The sequence below is a fragment of the Pseudonaja textilis genome, chromosome 1 (assembly GCF_049901715.1).
Source record: "Pseudonaja textilis isolate UNSWEBS1 chromosome 1, rPseTex1.2, whole genome shotgun sequence".
Taxonomy (NCBI): domain Eukaryota; kingdom Metazoa; phylum Chordata; class Lepidosauria; order Squamata; family Elapidae; genus Pseudonaja; species Pseudonaja textilis.
Genome location: NC_141990.1, coordinates 27,761,352 through 27,787,411, shown reverse-complemented (window position 1 = coordinate 27,787,411; position 26,060 = coordinate 27,761,352). Strand labels below are relative to the sequence as shown.

At 37.5% G+C, this 26,060-nt stretch overlaps 1 protein-coding gene across 2 annotated transcripts in view; it reads right to left on the bottom strand.

Annotated features, from left to right (window-relative positions):
• C1H8orf74 (chromosome 1 C8orf74 homolog) overlaps positions 1-22,861 on the bottom strand; it is a 32,146-nt gene extending 9,285 nt beyond the window's left edge. Inside the window, exons 1-2 of one of the 2 annotated variants that reach the window (XM_026715954.2) lie at positions 22,777-22,861; positions 19,137-19,329 (exon numbers count right to left, since the gene is read on the bottom strand). In XM_026715954.2, coding sequence (XP_026571739.1) covers positions 19,137-19,329; positions 22,777-22,824 — 241 coding nt within the window. In that variant the 5' untranslated portion in view covers positions 22,825-22,861. The remainder of the gene's footprint in view (positions 1-19,136; positions 19,330-22,776) is intronic. The other variant, XM_087929995.1, reaches the window with a different exon arrangement.
• Positions 22,862-26,060: the final 3,199 nt, after the last annotated feature.

Here is a 26,060-nt window from a genome sequence, read left to right as displayed (position 1 = left end):
TGAATGCTAGAAAATGAAGGAGAAAAGTTCTAAAACCTATGTTTCTTGTGCTGCCTATTTACCTATTTTCCTACTTACAGAGATTTAAATTGTGGATAATTCAACAGTTGGAACTCCTTTATCTAGAGTGTACATTTGTACATTCTGTTTCTTATTTCATTCATTCACATCTATTAACAGGTACATGTCACAATTCCCTGGAATAAAGTTAGTTCTTCTGAGCTATAACATCAGATAACTTTTGAAATAACACAAGGCCTACATTCAAGACACAAACTGTCAGACAGGTTTTGGGCAGTGCAGCAGTACCTAATTAAATGGGAGAGCACTCTTTCCTCTTTACCTTGCATTTCCTTCAGTTTAGATTGGTTGCTTACAGCTTCAGGTAGCTGTCCATGCCACAGCAGCTGGTAGCTTTCCCTGCTTTTTCCTGTCCAGGGGAAAAAGTATTGGGCCAGATGAGAATACCTTGGACCCATGGGAAATGGCCAGCATTGCAACAACTCAACTGACCAATAGATCTCCTAACTGAACAGCTGCCACTCATTTGGTTTGTTATTTGTATGTCCATCTTAATCATTAAGACATCAAGTGTTTCATTTGTATATCCTGTGTAGCATCTTTATCCATATCATTCTTGTAATCTGTCATTTTTAAAATACTTTTCCAAATCAGTCTTAGTCTTGACTAGTAAAATATTTTAAACATAAGCTAGCTATAATAGATTTTCTTCTTGGCAATCTATCCCTAATATGTTCTTTCAAATCTCCTAATGGAGCACTTACCATCACTGTAACTGAGTCCATCCACTTTGTTGCTGGCTGTCCTCTTTTTCCCCGCCTTTCACCTTTCCCAACATTAGAGTCTTTTTCCAAGAGCTGTGCCTTCACATAATGTGTCTGAAATAGGATAATTTGAGCCTATACATTTGTACCTCTAAGTTGATTTGTTCAATGATCCATGGGCTTGTTTTCTTGGATGCCCATGATATTCTCGGGAATCATTTCCAACACCAAAGTTTAAAGGTGTCAATAATCTTCCTACACTTCCTTTAAAGTACAAGAATTAAGGTAATATTTTTCCTATTATTCTTATACTGTCCAAGGGTAGTTTCAAAAGGTGTGGAAAATCTTTTACGCTTTGTTACCTATTACTTTGGATGAAATCTGATGACTAGAGTGACCTGAACTAGGCAATGGATGTAGGACGAAGGACTGGAAAAGAAACTGGAAAAGCAAATTTCACAAAGGCAGTTTTCTCCTGATTCAGTGATGAGCGGAGAGCACTTCAACTCAGCACTGGGGAAACGTCCACTGTCAAAATCATGCAGAAAACTAACCTACTTTCTCACTGTCCATTTTGTTACATGAGAATTTCAAGGCACCTTTCTTCCTGCTTTCCTTAGCTTCAATAGAACAAGGGTTTTTCGAATAAGCTACTGTATGATGAATTCTCTTGCAGGAACAAAAGCAGGGGTGGTATGCTACTGGTTCGGTCTGGTTCAGGCAATCCGGTAACTCCAAGGATCAGCTGAGAGCGAATCGGTTCAGTTTGCTCCAATGATCAGCTGTTTGGTCCACCCACCCGCCTGGGCCCTAGGCTGTGCTTTATACCTTGCTTTTCAAGCTCAGCTGATTGGCGCAGTACAGCAGATTGTCATGCATCAGCTGTGTAACACAGGGATTACTGGAGAAGGTCATTAGCAAACATTCTGCGTGCGTGCAAAGCACATGGTTCACGCACTCACCGAACTGGTAGGAAAAAAAAATTGAAAGCCAGAAAAGGATTGACTGACAGAACTTCCTGCCATTTTACATATAATTTTCCATTCTGATCAACCCCCTTGCAATTTTCCTCAAACTAATACTTTTCAGATGTTTAGGACATAGGCTGTTGGGAGTCTAAATCATCCGGAGGACAGAGGTAAAAGGGAAAAATATTTTATTTTTATTTTTCTAAGTTTAAAATAAAGTTTATTTAAGTTTCATATATTTAAAACTTTTAAAAAGAAACAAACAAACATATAAACAAATATATATACATATATACATTTTGCAGCAGGTATTGAGCATTGGCTACATTTTTCTTTTCTTTTTTTTCTTTTACCCCATAACATTGATGTGATCTACTTTGTTACAATACCTTCCTCATTCTTTTAATGTTTTAATTTCACAGAATACTTTATGATTAAACGCACGTCCTTCATAGTTTCATAACTTATTCAGTTGTCAAATGTTGCTTTTTCTTTAACCATTCATATCAACAGTTCCAAACTTTGTAGTGTTCACTATCTTTGTTGTTTTTTAGTAATTTGGTTAGGCTGTCCATCTCTGCACATTCGTGAATTTTTTTAATGACTATTTCCTCTGAAGGGACAATAGACAGTTTCCAATTTTGAGCATAACCTCTTCTGGCTGCCGTTATAATGTGCAAGGTTAAAAATTGATTTTTTTTTTCTATTTTTGAGTCTATCATACCCAGCAAAAAGATTTCAGGTTCAAGTTTTACTTCTTGTTAGTTATATTTAGAATCCAATTTTTGATATTTTTCCAAAACTTCTGAGCATATGGACATGTCCACCACATATGGAAGTATGTTCCCTGGATGCAGTTACACTTCCAACAGTTTGGGGGGAGGTTCGGGAACATCTTAGCCAGTCTCGGAGGTGGCAAGTGCCAACGATACACCATTTTATAGAGATTCTCTTTGTACGAGGCTGACATAGTTAGTTTGTAATTTATTTCCCAAATATATTCCCACTTGTCTAATTCAACACTGTGGCCCACATTTTTTGCCCAAATTATCATACACTCTTTGACTATTTCTTCTTTTAATTTATAATCCAATAGATATTTATATACTGTATTTTACTAATCAACTTCCTTTCCTCTCCATGCCAAATTTTATCTAATTCTTGGTAGGTCATGTTAAAACCAAATTGCTCTTTATCTTTTTTGTAATGCATTTGTATCTGCGCATAGGGTCACCATGCTATCTCTTTTCCTTGAATTTGCATTTGATTCCTACTCTTTAACTCCCCGGTTTGATGTAATAGATCTTTATATCTTAAAATATTATCAAAATCTAAAACGTTTGGATGTGTAATTGCCTCCATTGTAGATAACCACAGTGGGACCCTACAGTAATGTACTTTATCTTTTCCCAAATAGTTAATAACACACTCCTTATATAATGTCTTTGAAAGTACAAGTGGTGTTTACTCTTTCCATCCCACATAAATGCGTGCCATCCAAGTTGGAGATCAAATCCCTCTAATGTTAAAATCCTTTTATTTATCAAATTAACCCAGTCTTTGAGCCAGGTTACTATCGCAGCATAGTAGTATGTTTCAAAATCTGGAAGACCCAATCCTCCTTTCTTTCTATCATCCTGTAATAATTTATATTTTATTCTGGGTTTTTTCCCCTGCCATATAATTTTGGATATATGTTTATTTAGTTCTTCAAAGAAGCCTTTTTCCAATTTGAGTGGCACTGTCTGAAATAAGAACAACAAATTTAGCAAAATATTCATATTTTGTTAATTTATCGTAATTATCTTTTTTAATTGATGAGCACCTAGTTGTCAGCCATTTCCCCAGATATTTTACTTTATTTACCACCTGTATCCCTAATCTCTTTGTTAGTTCTTCCTTTTGTTCATTTGTACAGTTTTTTGTTATCACTTTTGTTTTTTCTTTATTAATTTTTAACCCTGCCACCTTTCCATATTGTTCTATTTCTTTCATCAAAATGGGTGTCATTTCCAGGGGATCTTCCACTATAAATGCCATATCGTCAGCAAATGCTTGAAGTTTGTACTCCTCTTTTTTAACTTTTAACCCCCTGATCTCTTGATTTTGTTGGATTTGTACCAGTAGTGTCTCTTCTGCTAATATATAAAGTAGGGGAGCCAAGGGGCATCTTTGTCTTACACGCTTATTTATCCTTATATTATCTGTATTTTCCCCATTTATTAATATTTTTGCAGTTTGGGTATTATATATTGTTTTAATGAATCCTAAAATTTTTTTGCCAAATTTCATGCCTGTCAGTTGTTTAATAAGAAAATTCCAATTCAAATTGTCAAAAGCCTTCTGAGCATCTAAAAACATCAGTGCCATTGTTTTAGTTGTGTCTGCTTCATAGAATTCTAAAACATCCATAATTATTCTTGTATTTATCTTTATTTTTCTATATGGCAGAAACCCATTCTGGTCAGTATGAATAATCCTACTTAATATTTTCTTTAATCTTTCCACCAATATTGTGGCCAAAATCTTGTAATTTACATTTAAAAGTGATATTGGCCTATAATTTTGAATTTTTTGTGGGTCTGATTGCTCTTTGTGAATAAGGGTTATATATATTTCGGTCCATGACTTTGGTATATTAGCACTATCCAAGGCTTCATTATATAAGTCTGTCATTAACTCCTCCAATAACTCTTGAAACTCCTTATAGAATTCAGATATTTAATTTTTGGGCTCCAATTGCCTTTCTAATTTCTTCTGTGGATATTTTATTATTTAAAATACATTTCTCTTCATCCATAATTTCCAATAATTTTTTTCCTTCAAATATTGGTTAATAAGTTCTTCTGGTACTTCTTCTTGATTGTATAGATTTGTCTTTTCCTTAGCCTGAGTACATACTTTAAAAGGGAAAAATATTTTAACCTACACTGCTCTGTGCTTATCTTTCAATTTGTAGATAAGTTTTCATTCAAACAAAAAAGGATGGCACTATTGTAGCTCAAAATGATTTCTGCTTTTTTCCCCCCACCTCAGGATTCTATCACCTCATTCCCACCTTGTGTAGATATAGTTCCCCAGCTTTCAATAGGGCAAAAGGCAGGTAAGAGCAGTATATTGGTAGAAGGTACTCCTTGCAGCACTTGAAGGACACCCAAGTGTGATTTTGCAATACACTCTGTGGCAGGGCGATGGCCCTTATCTCACCTCTGCCTTGTACACGTTCTCCCTCTTTATTTGCAAGTGTAGTTCTGATACTCTACAGATCATTACAAACAAACAAGCCTTCATGTTTCCTAGCTTCGAGACAAGATTCTGCTAATGGGTATTTGGCTGAAAATTATGAAAGCTGCTCTGCCTCCTGTTCCTTAGGCATCACCCTATCTTGAAAAAGGACCATCAAACCTATGATGAAAAAAAGAATAATGAAACATGGTATGTTCATGAATGTTGTAGTTAATGGGTACAAGTGGAGTTGACTTTAAGCTACGGCTGAATAGATACTAGCCTAGGGCATCTAAGCTTAGGGATGCCAGCGCTATGCCTCCTAGAGTAAGCCCCCATTCCTCATGTTCCAATCATATCTTTCCAAATTAGTTTTGTTTCAAAAGAAAAGCTACTGAGGATTACTACACACATCTGTGCGTAACATCTTATTTGGCCCTAAGCCAATTGAGCCTGTCTTTGGGTAGTGGATCACTACACAGCTGTGCATCAAAAAAAAACCCATCAATGTGTTTTTTTTAAATCTATGCAGAATGTTGTCTTAGATTTGTAAAGTTTTCATGCTTAAGACAAAATTGATTTTTGTTTGTTTTTTTCCTTTGCCAAGCTCTATTTCTGGAGATTAACTGCTGGCACATTCTGCCTCTTCAGTCTTCTCATCCATTGTAAATTGTAAAAACAGGCAGTAGAACAAAAGACCCTTTTTTTGGCAATGTAGGAAAGAACTAATTTTTTTCCTACTGCTTCAGCTTTCCTTGTGATCAGATAAATAAGATCTTCATCATAAAATAGATAAAGAGGTAGGTAGACAATACATGGGCCACTCATAGCCCCCAAACCCATTTTTATACTCTCAACAAAACAGTAAATGGTGGGATGGGGTTCATTTTTTAAGAGGAAAAGATGCCAAATCGGTGTATTAAGCCTTCATGAAGCTTTGCCTATTTTGTACTAGGGGACAACACCAATCCCCATGGGGATGCAGTATTACATCAACAAATGTACCACATATACCCAACTTTGTACTTGGGCCGTCAGGAGTCCTGTTGGAATGGAAAAACCTACTCACACAGGTACTGCCTCCGTAATAGGCAGCTGTTGAGGTTTACCACGAAACATGCCAATATCATAAGTACAAATAATTGGTATGATTTTATCTCCCTCAACTATTTGCTGAATGTGTGGAAGCATCAGGATTGTCCTTTCCATGATAAACGAGGGAGTGAGGAAAATGAGAGTGGACAATAGCAGATAAATCTAAAATAATTTCTCTTCAGTAAAATTCAAAGTATGCATTTTCCTACTACACACAGATTGAAACAGAAGAAAAAGACTCAAATATTGGCATATAAAGGCCCATAGTACTTTACTGGTTTTACAATAGGTTGCGGTATTAATTATATTTATGTATCTTAAATAAATAACCTACAAGAATACATATTTAATTTTTCTGAGATGAGAGTTTTGGTGGCAACTGAATTTTTTTTATATCAGACAACCCCATTCCTTAATCTGCACTGAGTGAGTCAGCTATTACTTAATGGCTAAACAATAAAGAAGCCTGGCCTTCTCAAGGTCATGCTAGTTTCTAAGTGCAGTGAATTGGTTTATTTATTTTTCAATCTGGACATACATTCAGTTGGACACCTTCACCAATTGTCTACACCACAGGGCCAAATCAACTACAGTATGCACATTTTTTTTTCTGAATGAAATTACTTTTTAACAACTAAAGACTTTCAACTTCTTCCAGTTTTTCTAAAGTCACAACAATAGATTGGTTGGGGGATGCAAGACTACTCTAAGAGATATAGAATACAGATTGCTGGGTTAGTTGAGTCCTTGCTTTAATCCAGCTGGACTTAATATTTCAATTTTCTTCATATGAAGGAATGAATTTGTTCAAATCCATAAAATAAAAGAATTGTTCAGAATATATGAAATTTGTATTTGGAAGTCTATATTTTGATTTCTCCATATCTGGTTAAATGGCTTGTGACTCATAAGCCACCCAGAGTATAGGGGAGATGGGTGGCAGAGAAATTTAATGAATAAAATAAAATAATGCAATGCAATGTAATGACATGGCATGATATGACATGACATGACATGAAATATAAACAACAGGTAAAGTGGATTGAGTTCAGTGCACTGTTGATCAATTAATGTATGGTCACAGCAAAGGGTGTTGGTGCCCCCTTCCCCTCCAATGTCCAAATAATAAAAAACTAGGCAGCTTCTCATGGGAATACTGTAGTTGTGCCAATTTGCCTGTTTATAGCTGTTTCCCTCATGTAGCAATTGCCCAGAAGTATTTAATGGTGCAAATATCAAAGTGTTGGGCCTGCTTGTGCGTAGGTGTGTGCAAGCATGTATGCAGAGAGGTGGGGCAGATAGGAGATGAACATTGTGAAATGCAATGTAACAATGGCAGGCTCTAACTTCTCCACCTAGGCACCATCACAGTAGTATGGGGATAACCTATCATTGATAGCAGGCTAATCTTTTTCATCAGAGATTCCTGTGTGGGTGGATTCTTATCACCTTATTTGGAGATAGGGTTTAAAGGAATTGAAACACCAGAAGGATCTCATATGATGGCCTTCCCAAGACTCCCACCATCCTCCAGCTGGTATGGCTTTTGATCTGAAATCAGATCAAAATAGTGTCAACACACTTGCAAGACATTGATTTGAAGGAGGCTGATAGAAGTTTCCCCCAAACAGGCATTCAGTTGTACTTTGGACATCAAGCTCCAAAAACCAGAGTTGACAGTCTTCAGTGATATGATTCACCACAAGACACAGCTGAGAAGCCTCTGAAGTCCATCACGTCTTAAAACCTGGGCTGAATAAACATATGCCACACCTTGATGGGGTGAACTGAAGAAGGTATTATCTCATAAGCAAACATGGGTGGCTTGATTAGCTGTAATTTGCTTCTTGGCAGCAACACAGGGGAAAAACCAATGGAAGTCAGGAGGAGGGAGAAGTCACAAGCAATGCACAATCCTCTTAGAATTTGGAGGTCAGAGAAATTTTGTATGTTTATCAAAAGGTACAGTACATAGCCCAAGGCAACTTGGGAAAAATGCATGCATCTGCATGTTAAATGCCAAGCTGCTAATGGGACTGAATAAATAGATATCAAAAGTGAGCCAGAAATGGAATAGGGGTTAGCAATTCAAATATCTTGTAGGAACTAGCCTGAAAAAATAGTGGGAAAGAACAGATTTAGCTGAATTAACTCTCCTCTAACATCCCTCACCAATGAGAAAAGCTGGGGGAGATATGTGAAACAAATTGTAGAGCAACTAGAAAGATGACCGGAATCTTAATTTAGATTCTTATTGGAAACTGATTCCAGTATCTTTAAATTATTCCGTTTTATTTAATCAGTATTTGTCTTTGGAGATTCTCAGTTATTCAGATCATGGTTTTTTTGTTTTTGTTTTTAAAAAGCACCTTTTTAAATGTTAATCAGTTTCTCACTCTTAGCAACTTTAACTAATGTGTGGACTTTGACTCCCAGAATTTCCTAGCCAGAAGAATTCTGGGAGCTGAAGTCCACACATCATAAAGTTGTTACCAAATACATTGCAGTAAGGTGGGCAGCTAATGCATTTTATAAATACATAAAGTTGCATAGCTGGAGAATCACTGATTTACTGTACATCAAACGATGGAGAAAGAGAGTTTTCTGTAGGGCTCCATTCACATTTTATTTTAGACGGTTAGTGGCCAGAACTGTGGTGATCCTCTCTTTTATATGCATGCTATTGATGTCCCCAGGAACTGACTCAAACAACATGTTACATCAACTACTAGTTGATATGGCAACTCCCTTTCTGTTTTTATTTTGCTCAAAGGGTGACTTCTACATCAACAGTATTTTCACCTTTTCTTTCATCCTCAGAGAAGCAATTTCAGAAAATCTTCCTATGATCCCCATGCTGCCTTTCTATGAACTAAGGCTAAGATGATCTGTGTCTTCTGCTGACCTAACAATAGTCAATACCAGTACTTATCCCCATTCTTTTTTTCATCCCACAGTTGCTTTGGGAATGGATAGTCAATCAAAAGTCTGCTTATCCAAAGTCACAGGGTGCTCAAGTGAAGTGTTATGATTTGAGAACCGAATTGGTTCCACAACCCAAGGACTTTGCTGGCAAAGTCTGAGACAGACAAATATGTATGCAATCTTTTTTTAAAAAAATATTTGCAGGCTTTCAGATTTATTAAATCCTTCATCAGGCTATACAGTTACAGTGAAATCAGATCAAAAGAAATGATTGTGGTAATTGTGTTTGATGTGATCAGTCAGTTGTCCTCCAGAATAAAGTGAGAGCCCTTCCTCACTTGCACTTAAATGCAACACAAACTTCCCCTGACAACCTCTTGTTTCTGCTCCCCCTCCCATGACATTTGGCTCATCTGATCTCCAGCCCATATCTGAGGGACCCTTGAGCAGTAGGAGGTCTTGACTTATGATCACAACTGAGCCCAAGATTTCTATTGCTAAGTGAGACAATGAATTTTACCCTGACAACCTTTCTTCCCTTGTGAAAAGAATCAGTTGTTAAGTTAGTAACACAGCTGTAAAGTGAATCTAGCTTCCCCATTGACTTTGCTTGTCAGAAGGTCGCAAAAGGTGATCATGTGATCCCAGGATACTACAGCTGTCATAAATATGAAGCCGTTGTCAAGCATGCGAATTTCGATCATGTGACCAGGGGGGATACTGTCATGGTTGTATGTGTGAAAAATGTTCATAAGTCACTTTTTTCAGTGCCGTTGCAACTTGGAATGGCTACTAAAGGAATGGTTATCTGTACTGTTTTTGAAGTAGTGTTTTTCACCCTTATCTCTTCTTAGTTTCCGCCAGGAGTACACTTCTTGGAGGATTCTATTAATGGCAAAGTTGATTATCACTTGGTACCTACTGGCCAATTTAGACTGGTAGTTTTTGCCATTTTGCCCCTGGACACCGATTCCAGAGCTATTTTGCTTTGGGCACTAGTAGAATCCAATTCTTTTTCAGACTTGGTTGTCTTGCTATGCTCGCCAGGTCACTGGGTTAATTTCTGGCTCAGAGATTGGGCTTTGAATTAGCCCCAAAATCAACCAAATAATAATAGCAATAGCACTTAGACTTATATACCACTTTATAGTGCTTTACAGCCCTCTCTAAGCGGTTTACAGAGTCAGCTTCTTGCCCCCAACAATTTGGGCCCTCATTTTACTCATCTCGGAAGGGTGGAAGGCTGAGTCAACCTTGAGCTGGATGAGATTCGATCTGCCAAATTGCAGGCAGCTGACTGCAGCAGAAGTAGTTTGCAGTATTGCATTCTAACCACTGCGCCACTGAGGCTCTTCTAATGCAGGAAGAAGTGGAGCAAGAGAGTGAGCTTCGCTGAGAAGTGAAAGAGATGTCTCTGCTGTTGCTTCACACTACAAGGCACAGTTCCTCACATTTCTATCAGCTGATGTTCAGGCTTCTTTTCTTCTGGATCACCTCCTCTCAAGCACGAATTCAGTGCTGATATCAACTAATTATTGGATTCTTGTTGAATGAACTCACTGAGATAACAAAGCTCAACAGATTGTATACACTTGGAGGCTACGTTTGGATAGTGTCAGAACAAAAAAGGAAAACATTACTTTCGCATCAGTACAGCTAAGACATCAGTACTGTCTCAAGCTGGGGAGAAAATGAAAGCCAGATCGTGGTGACCTGGGAGAAAAAAAAATATTGCCAGGAGATATTTGTACAAGAGTGAGTACAAGTGGGGACATAGCCCATGTCAGGGCTGTGTTATTACAAGTTGTAGGTGGGCATGATTATAATTCAATAGTCTGATGTTCAAAAAATACAATTCCCTGTATATTGAAACCAAGGATATTGGGGCAAAGCTGAGCTTCACAAGAGTATGTTTACTATTCGTGCTAAATTTCTATATAGACACTCATTATAAGTATTTGCATAAAGGAAAATTCAGCCAAACAGACCTGACCTACTTTTCAAACATATAATATAGATTCAGATGTAACATTTCAATAGGAAGTAGTCACCCCATTTAACATCCCTTCTTCGCAAAACAAAAGACCCAGACAAGAAGATATTAATAAATCTACCTTGTTCTAATAAACAGAGTACATCGCTGACAATTCTGATCCCCCACAAGCTACTTGGTCAATGCAACCAAAGTGTACAATTGATTTCCCTTAATAACTGTCTTCTCTAACTCCACAGATTGGCTGGGGTGGGATGTTTATGTTTGTGTGTGTGTATATACTGATCATGCTGTTTTCAGATAATGGTTGGAGGATGACTTACACGCACATACAGGTACCTGCAAACATGTATATTACCACATATGTGTTTCTAAAATTAGGCCTTCTCCTGATAATTTTATTATTGCTTGTATTGTTATAAAGAAGCTTCAATAGAGATGATACCTCACAGAATATAAGAGGACAGATTTTCACCCTGATAGGCTTCTAATCTAAAATAATTGCTATAAGGAGGAGAGGAAAGGAAAGGAGGTCAACAAACTTTGAGGCTATGTCCAGTATGTTCATGCATAGTGGTGATATCATAGGTCTGGCTAGATACAAATTGAGTTGGTATATAATGTGTCCATTGGCTACATTTTGGTAGTTCATAATTAAAACCATTGTGGGAGCCTAGCTATTGTCACAGTCTGTTATATAAGCAGGACAAAATTTTAAACAGTAGAGTGTTGTTGTTGTTTTTGTACACTGCACTGATCACAGCCACTGTATTTTTTCCCCTAAAGCCGTGTTTAGAAAGTTGTGTGAGTTAGTACACAAAATCCCTTCATTTTCGGGCAAATGGGGAATGAATAAGCTGTCAGTTGCAGTTGTTTTTAAAAGGTACTTTTTCTATTTTCAGTTTTTAAAGTAGATTCCTGCTCTATCCCAGCCACAAGAGGGAGATGTGACACAGTTTTATGCACAAATTATCTACTAATCCAGGCTGTTGTGAAAATTAAGCAGGAAAAGATCAACAAGCAGTTGGCCAAATTTAGAAGACATTATTATTATCCGTACACAACAATGTGAAGTCACAGCTGCCAGTTCTTTAGCTGGTGTTGCCCTTCATAGGCATCAAGTTCTTCCTAAGAAGCTAGGATGTCATAATGCATCAGCTGTAGTATATGTGCAAATCCAGGCAGTGCGACCTTTGCAATAGACCAATGGAAATTTTGCCAATGCACAGATTTTCTAAGCACCAGCCAAGATTTTTTGGTATTATGATTGTTATCAGATTGTTGTTTCTAGAAAGATGACTATCTTAATTAATTACAGTAATATTAATCAGTCATCTTCTTAAAGACAAGCAGTTTATTATGGCATAAACTTTTGTAAGCAAATCCATGAAACCTTATACGTCATAAATTATTACAGACCTAAAGTACTAGTTTCTTGGTTATTATGTCATTACTATTATTCATTTTTTCTATTAAAACCCATACATAGTGGCTTTAAAAAGTTAATATTTAAATAACCAGTCATGTACACACACACACACACACACACACACAGAGAGAGAGATGGTGGGGGGGGGCACTGCAAGGATTTTTTTTGCCTTTGTTACAAATGTACAATTTATGCAATACTAAATACATAAAAAAGGAGTAATCTCAGATATTTAAAAAGAAGGAGCCAGGTTTTAAGACTGGGGAAAAAACTTGCAGTTCAGCAGTATGTATCAGCTAGTACACATGGTGACATAAAACAAGTTATCTGAAGACACCAGTGGCTTTAGTTGTAATGCTTTCATTGTTTCTTTTGCTCTGTATAAGGGCTTGGGAATAAGCCATACTAAATTGTGACAACATAAAAAAGATCCTTATGTTCTTATCTGCGTACTATTAAAACTCTTGTTGTCATGATCTTCTACTGGGTGAAACAGTGCATTACAGCGTAGAAATTTTTGAACGAAAAGTACCTCAAATAGGCTAATGTACAGAATGAGTCCAAAATCCAGGACCCATTACTCCTGAGGGAATGATATTTGGGGAAGTTGTGGCTGCTTTAGACTGCTGTTGCAAATACATGATCTTCATTTTTGACATGCCATAACATTTCCCAGCCAGTCTCATAATTCCTCACTTGATCCTCACTCAGCAGCAAGGAATTGACTCATCAAGTAGCCAGTAATAGAAGCAACAACTTTAAGGTACATGAAGAAAGGGTATTTTTACTGCTTTATAAGCCGCTTCTTTGGACACACACATACATGTGTTTTTATTCCATCTTTGCTCAAGAACATAAGGCACACAAATATTGCTCTATCTTCTTATATTTTTTGAAAAACCTTGTGAGGTGGGTTGGGCTAAAAGTCACCAAGTGAGATGCTCTGGCTACAGATGGAGTCCAAACAAGAAACATCTCAAATGAAAAAGATACAAAGAGATTTGAGGCGCAAACTGAAGGGACAACAAAGAGGCCTTGAACAAAATGACTCACATCAACAAGCAAGGTCACCCGATATAAAATGTCACACTAAAGACGTCTACATAGACAGATTTGGCATTAATTTATTTCAAAAATTGACAAGCACAATGTCTCTGCCTCCCAAAATAGGTCACTGGGAATCAAGATATCATGAATTTGCATTTGTATAAGATTAACCTTCATGCCAATTGAGATATCATCATGGGATAGGGTGGCATCAGGGTCGCCTAACTATGACCCAGATCACTATATGACTTCAGCCTACTTTGTAAATGGGGGGTCCTATGTCTCTTCTTTAAGATTGTTGCCTTTATAGTGCCAAGGAAGATAGCATTTTTATTCCATATGTATTTATATTTAATACTGTTCCACAAGGTCAGATACGGTAGGCATGTACCCTATCTCTTCCTTTAATGTTGCCATCATGTCAACATGTCTTGGTAGCTTCCACTGCTTTGCAGAATACTCTTCTCCCCTATTCCCAAAGTTTTGAAGAACTGGGTCCTGGCTCTTACCATAAGCATTATGTCAGGACAAAGTTGAACTCCAGTAAAGCTGTTTATTGCTTTTGGGGGGAAGGGTGCTGAGAGTTTTAGAAACATGTTTTGCTGGTAATATTTACTAACTTGCTTACTTGCTTGCTTACTTACTTATTGCTGTTTATAAGTTATCCAGAATGATAGTGCTTAAATGGGTGCACTATATCAAGGGTCCCCAACCACCGGTCCCCAGATCGGTACCGGTCCGTGGAACAATTTCTACCAGGCCACCGGTTTGCTGGGCACTGCCATCTTGTTTTGATGAAAAAGTGCTTCCGGTGAGCTTTTCTGGGTAGAAAGCGGTGTTTGGGTGCTGAAAGAATCCTAACGCCTTAGTTTCATTGAAGGTGGGGGTGGCTTCGAACAAAACTAAGACACGAGGATTCTTTCAGCACGCATGGCAAGGCGAGCCGAGCAACCGTCCTGAAGCCATCGTGAAGCCCATCGACACAGGTGCAAAGGAGGAGTTGAAGGTGGCGAGGAGAAGTGGGGGACGGCTGGCTGGCCGGTCGCTCGGCTCGTCTTGCCATGTGTGCTGATGCCGGTACCAGGCCGCAGATGATTTTGTGACGCCAGTACCGGGCTGCGGCACAAAAAAGGTTTGGGGCCACTGCACTATATTACCCTAAATGGATAAAAGGTCTCTATATAAGTTTTTAAAATAGATACACCATAAATAAATAACAGTAAAAATCACAACATAGTGTACAACCACACTACCATAATTTAAATGGATGTCAAAAACTATTCTAACTTCATAAAGATTGTGAACAAAGAATATTAAAGACGTTTCCAAATCTTGGGATATCCAAATATACCTTGAAAACATGAGGTAACCATTGTGATATGTAGAAATCCTGTTTACTGAATAGAACTAAGCATACAGGAACATAATTTACAAATGAACAGTTCAGGTAAGTGGTCTTTTTGTATGCCCAGCTCAGAAAGTTGGCACCAGAAAATGGTAAGTCTTGGCAAGACTTCCAAAGACCTAGCCAATGCAAAGATTGGCAGAGGAAGAAAGAGGAATAAATTGGGAAAGATCAAGGGCCATACAAATTGCACTATTCTGGATCCCTAAGAAAGGGCAGAGAGCACAGTCATAAAGGACTGCTAACAAACTATTAATAGTCCAAAGAAGATATAGGAAATAGGAACTAAACTAATTACTTGGCTATGTCAGTGATAAGAAATGGTTGAATTCTTCATATACTCAGTAGATAAAAGTAGCAATTTTCTTATGGTTTTATTAATGAAAATCTTTACAGTGTCTCCCATTAATAAAAACACATTTCACACTGGCAGCAGACATTCTTGAGAAATGAAAGAAATGGGACATGAAAAAAAGGTGATCAAGATGAAACCTGAGCAGGGGGTTGGACTAGAAGACCTCCAAAATCCCTTCCAACTCTGTTATTCTGTTCTATTCTAAATACAATGTTAAATGCTAGAGGTCAATCCAGAAGCACCAGTGACTAACAGTTTGCCTTAACTACTAGCAAATTATGACCAACCTGAGGCAGTGCTGAATCAGTAGAATGACTCACAAAAAACATGATTCAAATGGGCCAGTGAGATTATTTATTGTCAAATCACAAAAAAAAAAAAATTGAAAGGGATCAACCTTGCAAATCAAAAATAAAAGAGAAGACAATGGACAAAAACTAGAACAAACCGAGACATACAAAGATGGGATTTTTTTAGAAAAAGAAAAAGAAAGTAAAATTATATGTATCTCAGAAATTCTGGAAAAATATGTGATACACAACAACCATTGACTTGTCTAATGAAGAACAGCAGAAAGAAAGAAATAACCAAAAAGAAGTAAATGGCATGTAATATAGGGACTCTCTCAAGCTATTTTGATTACCATTACTTTCAAACTTAGAGAAGACTTGATAAAGAACAATTTAGCAATAAAAACAATATGTAAATCCTGAATAGAAGTAAATGCCTGGAGCATTTCAATTTTTGACAAAATATATCTTCCAAAGCAGTGGTGGTATTCAGCAGGTTCTGACCAGTTCTGGAGAACCAGTGGCGGAAATTTTGAGTAGTTCAGAGAACCGGCAAATACTACCTCTGACTGGAGATTTTACAGTATCCTTCCCCTGCAATGCCCTCCAAGCCACGCCCACAGAACCGGTAGTAAAAAAAATTGAATCCCACCACTGTTCCAAAGTCCTCAGATCTAGTGTTGGAAATAAAGAGGCTAGACTGTAACAAAAAGCTGTCTTAAATTTAAATTGTGCTTAGAACATCGTTTGGCTTGAAAATAAATGAATAAGAGCTATACGAAAAGAATCCTTTCTGCCAGTGTCCTTTTTACATTTCCATTCTAATATCCAACTGTTTGAATGTCAGCAGTTTAAACATTTCATATGTCTAGAAACAGATGGGGTGATTCTTTTTAAGACTGCAAAGACTGGAGTCAAAAAGCCAACTGCAGTAGCCATTGTCAACACCTCAGGAATTTCTAAATCAAATGAAGGCCAGTGAGAATAAAAGACAGCCGATACCATATCACTAAGCAATCTAGATAGGTGTAATCAAAACATATTGATAAGTTAGAGAAGAAAAACACATACTTTGAAAAGGAAAATGTACAATGAAGTGGTCATGTTTGGTATCTTTGAATGAATCATGAAATGTGGGCGAATAAATCCCTAGCCCAAATTAAGTGAAGCATACTATCGTGAGAACATGTGAGAAGATACCTAATGACTTTAGGTCAAGAGAAATTTGAGCATCTTTTACTGTTGTGTAGCAGTAGTCTAAAGTATTTTTGCCTCTCTCTGGTGGGACAATTTACATGTTGGAAATATTTTGGGAGCTTTTTCCTTAAATTTGCTTGACTGAAATCTCCTAAAATGATGGGAAGGGAATCTAGGTGTTGGGCTTCAGCCTCCATAATTTGATCAGAAAGAGTTCGTAATGCCTTGTTTACACAAGCTTGGGGAGGAACATACACAACTATGAGGAGAAATGAGGAGAACTCATGTAGAGACTAAAATGGCTTTCAGTTGATATGTAAAGATTCTAAATTTTCATCACAGAATTTATATATTATATAGTTATATCCTGAGACCAACTGTTGTTGCTATATAATCCTCCACCCTTTGTTTTACCTGTTGTCTCCTCAATTCTGTCTGATCTAAATATCTGAAATCCTGAGATGTAAATGGTGGTATCCTCATGAATTTGTGGATTAAGCCAGGTTTCAGTAAAACAAAGAACAGCTGATCCCCCCAAAATCCCTCAATCTTTTGTAGAAATTGACTGTGTGATGGCTTTTCATATTTTGTTTCTTGCACAAGTTCAAATTTTAATTTACAACAATGCTTGTTCTTGGCTGTCTTTTACATAATCAGCCAATGCATGATTTTCTTTGACTGTTTGACTTGAAGTAAACTTCTGCCTCATTTCTATGGGCCAGGTATAATCTATTAATATGCCCTATGGAAATTACATCAAGTCTGGATAAAGATCACTACAAATACAGGGGCATCCTTCAAACTGAACATATTAAGCACACTGAAGTCAAGAAGAAGGTTAGAAAAGAATACATCATGACAGTGAAGATCTCAAAGTACAAACTCAGTGGAGAAAATACCACCAGGACATGGTGGAGAAAATACCACCAGGTGTTAACCCAGGCAATTCTAGTCACCAAATTTGTATACACAACTGGAATAGTGAACTGGACTCAAGTAGAATTAAAAATCCTGGATTGGAAAATGATAAAAGTAATGGCAATGAATCATGTCTTTCATCCATGCAGAGAGGTTGACAGATTCTATTTCCCAAGATTCATAGGTGGGCATGGAATGTTGCAGGTATACTGGTCAGTTGAAAAAGAAAAATGGGTATCGGAAGAAGTGAAGAGGGGGCACTGAAGCTAGTACACTATGAAGATTTACTGATTACCGGAGGGACCAAACTGACCCAGCAGACAATGCAGATGGCTAAGAGCAGTGGTGGATTAAGGCTCACTGGTGCCCTAAGTGCTGACAAATCTTGGTGCCCCTCTTTTGTACATACTGAGAAACAAAGCCAAACTTAGGCTACATAAAAGTTTTTGTGGTGCCCCCTTTGGGCCTAGTGCCCTAAGCACGTGCTTAATTTATTTAATGGTTAATATACCACTGTCTAAGAGCAAGAAAGCTGAAGAAAAAGATGGATGGGCTAATTCTGGCTGCACAAGACCAAGCCTTAAAAACAAGTATATACAAAGTCAGAATTGAGAAGATAACAACAGTAAGCTAATACCACGTCTGCAAAGAAGTTGAAGAAACAGAGGACCACTTAGCTGCTGTAAGAAGATCACACAAACCAATTACAAACCACAGCATGACAAATAGAAACAAGGGTGAATTGGCATAAACAATGGTGAATTGAAATATCTGCAAGAAACTATTTGTCTGCTAGCAAGAATTGGCAAGGTGCACACAAATAGACAAAAGAAGACAAAGAAAATGAAGATGCTAAAGTGCTCTGGGACTTTAGAATTCAAACAGACAAGCACCTGCCACCTAACTTAATAATTAGACTTCAGACTTAATTGTCAATAAGAAAGACAAAAAGTCTGGATAGTGGATGTTGCAATTACCTGAAGACTGCAGAAGAGAAGAGAAAGAACTGGAGAAAACCACAGACTTGCAAATAGAAGCAATTATAATATCAATAGTAATAAGTACTGACAGTTGAATCCCAAAACATCTGAAGTATCACTTGAACACCATCAGCACTGACATAATCACCTTCCATCAATTGCAAAAGGCAGCTCTACTTGGAACAGCTTATATCTTATGATGATACTTTTAATATTATTAAACAAAAGTATCTGCCTAACCCAGATTCTTGGGAATGATTCAATAGGTGGACAAAAATGCGAAATTCAGTCTAAACATTTGACTAACTATATGACCAACCAACCATAATGATAATGTGGTAATACAATAAAAGAAGGAAGGAAGGAAAATCTCCCTCATTCCTTCTACATCAGATACTGATATATTCCACATTGGTCACCTATAAAAGGAGGTGCAAAGTTGACTCGGGTTAACCCAAATGTTTCCTTTACAGTTGAAACTGTTGCAGTGTACTTTTTTTGTAACAAATGCAATCTTGGCTTACCTTGGGTTTCCTCCAATAGCTCCCCTGTCAATTTTCCTACTTCTGCTACAGCTTGCCAGGATAAACCTTTGTTAGCAGCAAACACTAGGCTATAGTAATGGGCATCAAGTTTGATACTCTGACGTACTTCCTGAATTTCATCAAACTCCTTCCACTCCAGCAAATCTCTTAGAAACAAGCGACCAGGCTTCTGCTGAAAAAAGCACCAGACAAGAAAAGCTGTTAATATGTGGTACTGCTTCATATCAGGGAAGAATTTAAAATATCACAGACCAATTTGCCCAGCCTTCTGTTCCACACAGAAGCCAACTTTACTCTGGGAAGCTTACAATACAACAGCTCTTATGTGGCTATTTCCACTCTGATGATTTACAGCATCTTTCATTTCAACCAGTCCTTGCTATACCAATATATTAGCAACGAAGACAGTTTTTATATCATCAAACCAATGACGCTAAATCATTATTTAGGAATGCCCTGTAACTATCATGAGTAATAGCCACTAATGCTGCATTATTCTTTTTTTTTGTACAGCTGTGGTTTGTTTCTGAAGAGACAATACTGTAATAGGGTCCCCTGTCCAGCATAAAACTAAGCTTAAGTCTAGTTGAATCATGGTTTGCTGACTAAACCATATGGTTATGGTTCCCATATAACCTTAGCTCAGGGATGAGAGATGCCTTTGAAATGTAAGAACATAAGTTTCAGATTTCAAAATGGTATCAGGTTAAAAAAACTCAACTTTCCTGTGATTCTGCAGAACTTTTTAAAAGTAATTTTATTTTTTTAAAATCCTTGATAAGGGCTTTTAATTGGTGGCATAGATAATGGTGATACGTACTTGTGTTCCTTTAGTCAGTGGGTGACGAGTTTTATTAAAATAGCTTTTTGAAAATTTGAAGCTGGTTTTGAAAATGAAAAGTACTCTGGTCAGGAGCTGAAGTTTGATGCAGGGCCAATGTAAGATAATGTACAAGACATAGAATAGGAGACTGTCTTCAGCTCATAGTAAAGAGACAGATCCTTGACTTGAAAAATATTTCATGATGGATTCACTCACTCTGGCACAGCATGAGAAAAGATCCATTTGAAAGTCCCCATTTTGAAGATTGGAGTAAAATGAATGGAGGTATTGCAGCAGGACAACTAGTGACTGTAAAGCATCAAAGTTTCACCAAGAGAAGCCAGATGGTAGTGCTGCAATGAAGATGGGGTTTGATGGAAGAGTGAATGCTTGCTCCTTCTAGTTTGAGCACTGGACTCTGACATTAACCATCAAGGTCCTATCTGGTCAATTTCATTTGAAAGATTATAGATTGGCCAGCTACCAGGTTTGCTTGCAGGATTATCTACTGGACAGCTTGCTGAACTTTCTGCTAGTCAGCCTGCTGGGTTCTCAGTGTTGACAAGGGAGGGAAGTCAAGCCTAAGCCCATGACTGGTGAGATGCCAAAGGGTCAATTATCTCATTCCTTCTATTTAATATCTACATAAAGCCACTAGGTGAGATCTTTCTTCAACATAGGGTCAGGTATCAACAGTTGTATATCTCAATTCTACTTCAACCAATTGACACTGTCAAGGGTTTTTCTAAGGGCTGGAGGCTATTGTGGTCTTCATGAAGAGGAATACATTTATATTCAACCTGACACAACTAAGTGGCTGCTCTTAATTTTTCCAGTGTGGTGGATTTTTAGTTCTTAATGGGTTGTACTCCTCCAGACACAACTGTAAGACCTCTGCTGCATAAACATATAAAACTACCCTAAGGACACACTGTGGTAAGTCCAATATCAGAATCCTTCCTGCCAGATTGGATGCCAAATTGTGATTTTAGTACAGATTTTATTTATTATTTATTACTTCATTCTAGAATTTTTAACTGGATATTCCTTGAATATTTTTATTTGTTCTGCTCTCTAGTCTTTGACTGTAACAAACTTGATTTGATTTGATCTGCCTATAATACTAATTCATTAGTTTAATTCTGCTTGAGTTGGACCACTCCAAATTATGGACATTAATAATCAGTTTTTAAATATATATAGAAAAATCATAATCAAACTGGAACTGTTTAAAAACAATGTGTCTTTCCCCCACCTAGTGATGTGTTGTTGCAGTATAATTTTATTTCTATGATTGTGATTTTTTGGGGAAAAAACACTAACCCACAACAAAATACGAATGGCAAATTTAGTAAACAAAACACAGGCTTAAATCTCTACTTTGCCACTGAATACATAAAGTGACTTTAGGCCAGTCACATTCTTTGTCTCTGTGGACAATCCCTTATGCCAATTTGAGCTGGTGAGTTATAAAAATGTAATAAATGGATAAATGTTAGGACAGTGATAGCAAACCTATGACGTGTGTCAAAAGCAAGATGCCATTATGTTTTGGGTGACACACTTGTATTTGCCAATACCTATTGAGTATTCTTGAAAGCAGGCCCTGTTCCTCATCAATTTTGGGAGGTTGCCAAGGCTGCACGAGAATGGCTGCCTCCACAGCCTCTAGAAATCGTGCAAAAACGAGGCATGCTTTTGGGCAATGTGCGAGGCTGCACAAGAAGGGGTGTGCTCTCACACAACCTCCAACAACACGCAAGTGGGCCTCCGCAACACATAAGCGGGCCATGCTCTTATATGAAGTGTGCTTTTCTGTGGTTTTTGGAGGTTCCAGAGTGATGCATGGCAGATCCTAGGGAGCAGTGGGCTGCATGGCCCTTGCACTCAACTTCCTCTGTGCAAGAAGAAAGTCCTCAGTGAGTACCACTGCTCAGGGTGGCCTAGATGTGTGTGCATGGGTAGAAATTGTTTCTCTTGTGTGTGTGTGTGTGTGTGTGTGTGTGTGTGTGTGTGTGTGTGAGAGAGAGAGAGAGAGAGAGAGAGAGAGAGAGTGTGTCAGTGTCAGTGAGAGAGGGAGTCAGTGTTTCTGGCAACTGCCTGAATAAATCCCGACAGTTTTTTTAGAAAGATTTCAAAAGTGGTTTGCCATTGCCTGTTTCCTAGGACAGAGGGAGGAAGGGAAGGAGGGAGAGAGGAGTCCAGTCCATTTTTTTCTGAATTTTTGACATGCCAAGCCCAAAAGGTTTGTCATCACTAAGTTAGAAAATGAAATATCAAAACAATCCAAGAACCCAGTAATTAATTGCATTATTCTTAAAGAAAAACTTCTGCCATCAAGGTCAACCTCTCATATATAAACACATTAAAAAATCCAGTGTGAAAAGCCCCTCTCTGGGTTTAAAATTGTCACATCAGGGCAAATTGTAACATTCAACTGCACAGTCAGAATCTGGCTGAGGCATCTTCGGCTACTTTAATCAATGCATCTCCTAGTAGTTTTAAAATCAAAAGACACTGTGCAACAGCATTTTTTAAAAACCATGTTTTCTTGGTCAGAATAAAGTAAAAAAACAAAATAAAACAGTGAAGAAAACCAGACAGTTTACAAATGCAAGCCTTCAAGATTTCTCCAGGAAAAAGGCAGGAAGGCGTTTGAAGGCTTATTTAAAGGCCCTCCTGGTTTCCATGGGGATGGAACTTGACAAACTACAATATTATATTTCACCAAGTTTTTCTGGGGCTCTTCCTTTCCCTCTACCACAATCACCTTAAACTTTTCCTTGTCTTTTTTACCTGCAGTTGAAGGACAGCTTTAACACCCTCCGCAGTTAAATTGGCCATCCTTCCTGGATTGGTTGCTAGGAGACGCTGGTTTACGATGCAAAACCCTGGAAGAAAAGGTTCTATTACAAAGACATACTTGCATACTCCCTTCCAAAGCACGGCTCTTATGGCAGCCCAGTCTTTTTTTTCTTTTTTTTTTTTTTGGTAAGTTTTATTTGAGTTTTCACAAAAAGAAAAGAAATACAAATAAAACATCTTTTTTGAAAGCAGCATAATCCCGGGTTACGTTTCTTCGTACTAACGCAAATTCAGGTTCATGCTCATTTTTATATTCTATTTCATATCTTATTATTATTTTACATTTTCTACATAGCTTCTCCCCTCTTTTAATTTTCTTAATTTTATTTTATTTATTCCATCTCAATAGTTGTATTTATATTTTTTGTCTGTCCTGTTTCAATTGTCTATTATCTTTTCTCATTAAACAAAATTTCTCCTGTAGTTACTGATTGGAGTATGACGCTTTTATATCTTTCCCCTAAAATTATAACACTCAACATAATACATAACTTCCATTCGGATTCTGCTTAGTACACTCTTAAACTACACACTGTATTCTTGAAAAAAGATAAAGTTATAAATGTATTATATAATTAAAACAACAATCCATTCCAATTCAATTCTATCATTAATATTAATATTCATTAAAATCTTAACATCTTGCACATTACTTTTCAAATAGATCTCATACTTCTATGGGAACAATTATGAACTTTCCATAGTTAATTCCCCCCCCCCCGCTTCACTTATATTTTATAAAACGTTGACTGATTAAAATGTTCCCATTCCTTCCTAATTCAATTTTCTCATTTATTTTATTTCATTTATTTTATTCACAAACATTTCACTAAATTACACTAACTATTTTATCCCTCTTTTTAATCATATGGTGTTTCCAATTTTCTAAAGTTATTTCTATTACAAATATAACAATACAATCTTATGTACCTTTACAGAATCCCTTTTTTAGTTAGATTTTCACCCATTATTTCTAAATAGATCCTGTTTCTTTATATCTTGCTCCGGACCTTTGTAACTTCTTTTCCTTTCCTTCTTCCCTCTCTTCTTCTTTCTCCCCTTTTTACCCCTTTGTCTCTCTACCTCTATTTCCCTCTTCTGCATTCCCCTTTTCTGTTGCTTTCCAACATTATATTTATTTTTCAAATTATTTTTCTTTTCTTTGGTTGTTTTTTTAAGTCTAAAGTTCTCCATTCTCTTTCCCCCTTTCCTTTTTCTTCCTCACATAAAATTACTTGTTCATTAAAGATGGCTTCTTCTTTGTCCCAGTCTTCTTGTTTTACAGTCTTTTCTTGTTGTTTCTCATAGTTCCAGATCTCCATTTCTAAGAATTGGAAAACAAAGCCAAAAGAGCCCTTCCCTTCTTGTGCATCTTCTTTGTATTTTTTAAGTTCCATTTTCAATTCATCCAAAAGTGATGCCAGTGTAAAAATTTTAAACAACCACCCAATTAGTTTTAGTCATTCAAATATAATAACTAAAAATCCAAAAGTCACCAAGCAATCCAAATACACACAAGTTGTTTCTTCTTACGCTTTCTTTTTTTTCACTTTCTCTTCCTGGGGTTAGTATTTAGTTGCAAAGTTTCAGTTAAAATGTATCTTTTAGAAGTCTTAATGAAATTTTACTCTAGATTCTTTTGAAGTCCAGGCAGTCTCCTCCCTCTTCCAGATCCTACCCTTATTCTTTTTCTCTCCCCTCCTGCTTATAGAAAAAATTTTTTTTTAATGTCCAGAAATCTTTATTGTCCCTTTGGCATTTATTGTATTTTCAGCTTAATTGCCTATTGATGCCAAAGTGGATTTTTCCGATTTCTTATTTAGGTCTCTTAGCTGTCAGTGTAAGGAAGGAGAGAGAAGAAAAAAAAGCCAAACCTTTCCCTTTTCACTTTCTTTTGCTGCTTCTGACTCTTCTTTGGGAGCGATGTTATCTTTTGTAAAATTTAAAATTCCAGGATACCTTAGTTATTGCTTTTTCAACTTAACCCAGTCAGCCAAAACTTTCACTTCTTATCTTCCTCCTGCACCTTCTTTTCTGGTTGAGTACTTCTTTGAGATGGCCATTTCTGACCACTGCTCCTACCGCCTTCTGGAAAGGGAGTTTGGCCAGCTGAGGAGGAGAGATGCGGCTCTCCTTGACCCTGCTGGTGGTCTCCCCCCTCTTCGCCACCTCTATGGGGTGGCTTAGCCCCAAAACCAGCTGGCTCGGGGCACTCCAGCGGCGAGTCCAGGCAGAAACTGTGCATGATCGCGAATTCCTGTCTGTTGCCGAAGCCCTTCAAACCGGAAGTCCCTGGCAGCCCAGTCTTAAGTTTTGTATCTTGTGTTCATCTGCCTATCAAAAGATTCAATGGAGATAAAAAATCTGAGTTTTTCAGTTACTCATTTATAAAATGCTTAGATACATATGTATGGTGGAGATTTAAAGTTGTAGTGACTTACTGGTATCCCATGGGCATGATTTATGAGCCCCCTCCATGGTACATGTGCTACCAGTCACAGCTGGTAGCTTCAGATAGGGTTTGAATGCCTGAGCCAGTTTGCACAGGATTTGAGAAAACATGCACGGCAGTTGATATTGGGGCTCTTGGACAGAAATGCCTTCAACCCTAAGACTTCTATTTTAAATATTAACTGCAGCCACTGAGCATTAAGAGCTGAGTGACTGAGAATTAAACAGAAAATTCTGATTCATCAGCTGGAAGACTAGGAAGGCCTTGTGCTCGTGATTGGAAAGGCTGATCTGGTTCTGTAGCACCTGAATTTGCAGAGAAATGTAGACACCCCAGTGCTCTTGTACATAAAAACAAATCCTCTCACTAAACAACAAGCAAAACACAACAGCAGATCAGAAAACAATGATGTAATGTGGGATTTGAGGCCAGAGATTTTACGTTTGTTTTATGTAGTGGAATATTACACAATAGTCTGAAATGCTGCTATGCTGGCAGCTATGTGTGCTTACCATTTGGTGTGTGTGATATTATTAGTTGCCACTATGCTTCTGGGTTTAATTCGATGTGCTGGTTTTCAGTGGTGGGATTCAAAACAATTTACTACCAATTCTGTGGGCATGGTGTGACTTGGTGGGCATGGCAGGGGAAGGATACTGTAAAATCCCCATTCCTTTCCTCTCCACTAACCTGCTTTCCAGCTCCATTCTCCTGTGCAAGGCAACAAAAGAAGACCCAGCCAATCAGCTGGGACTTGGGAGGC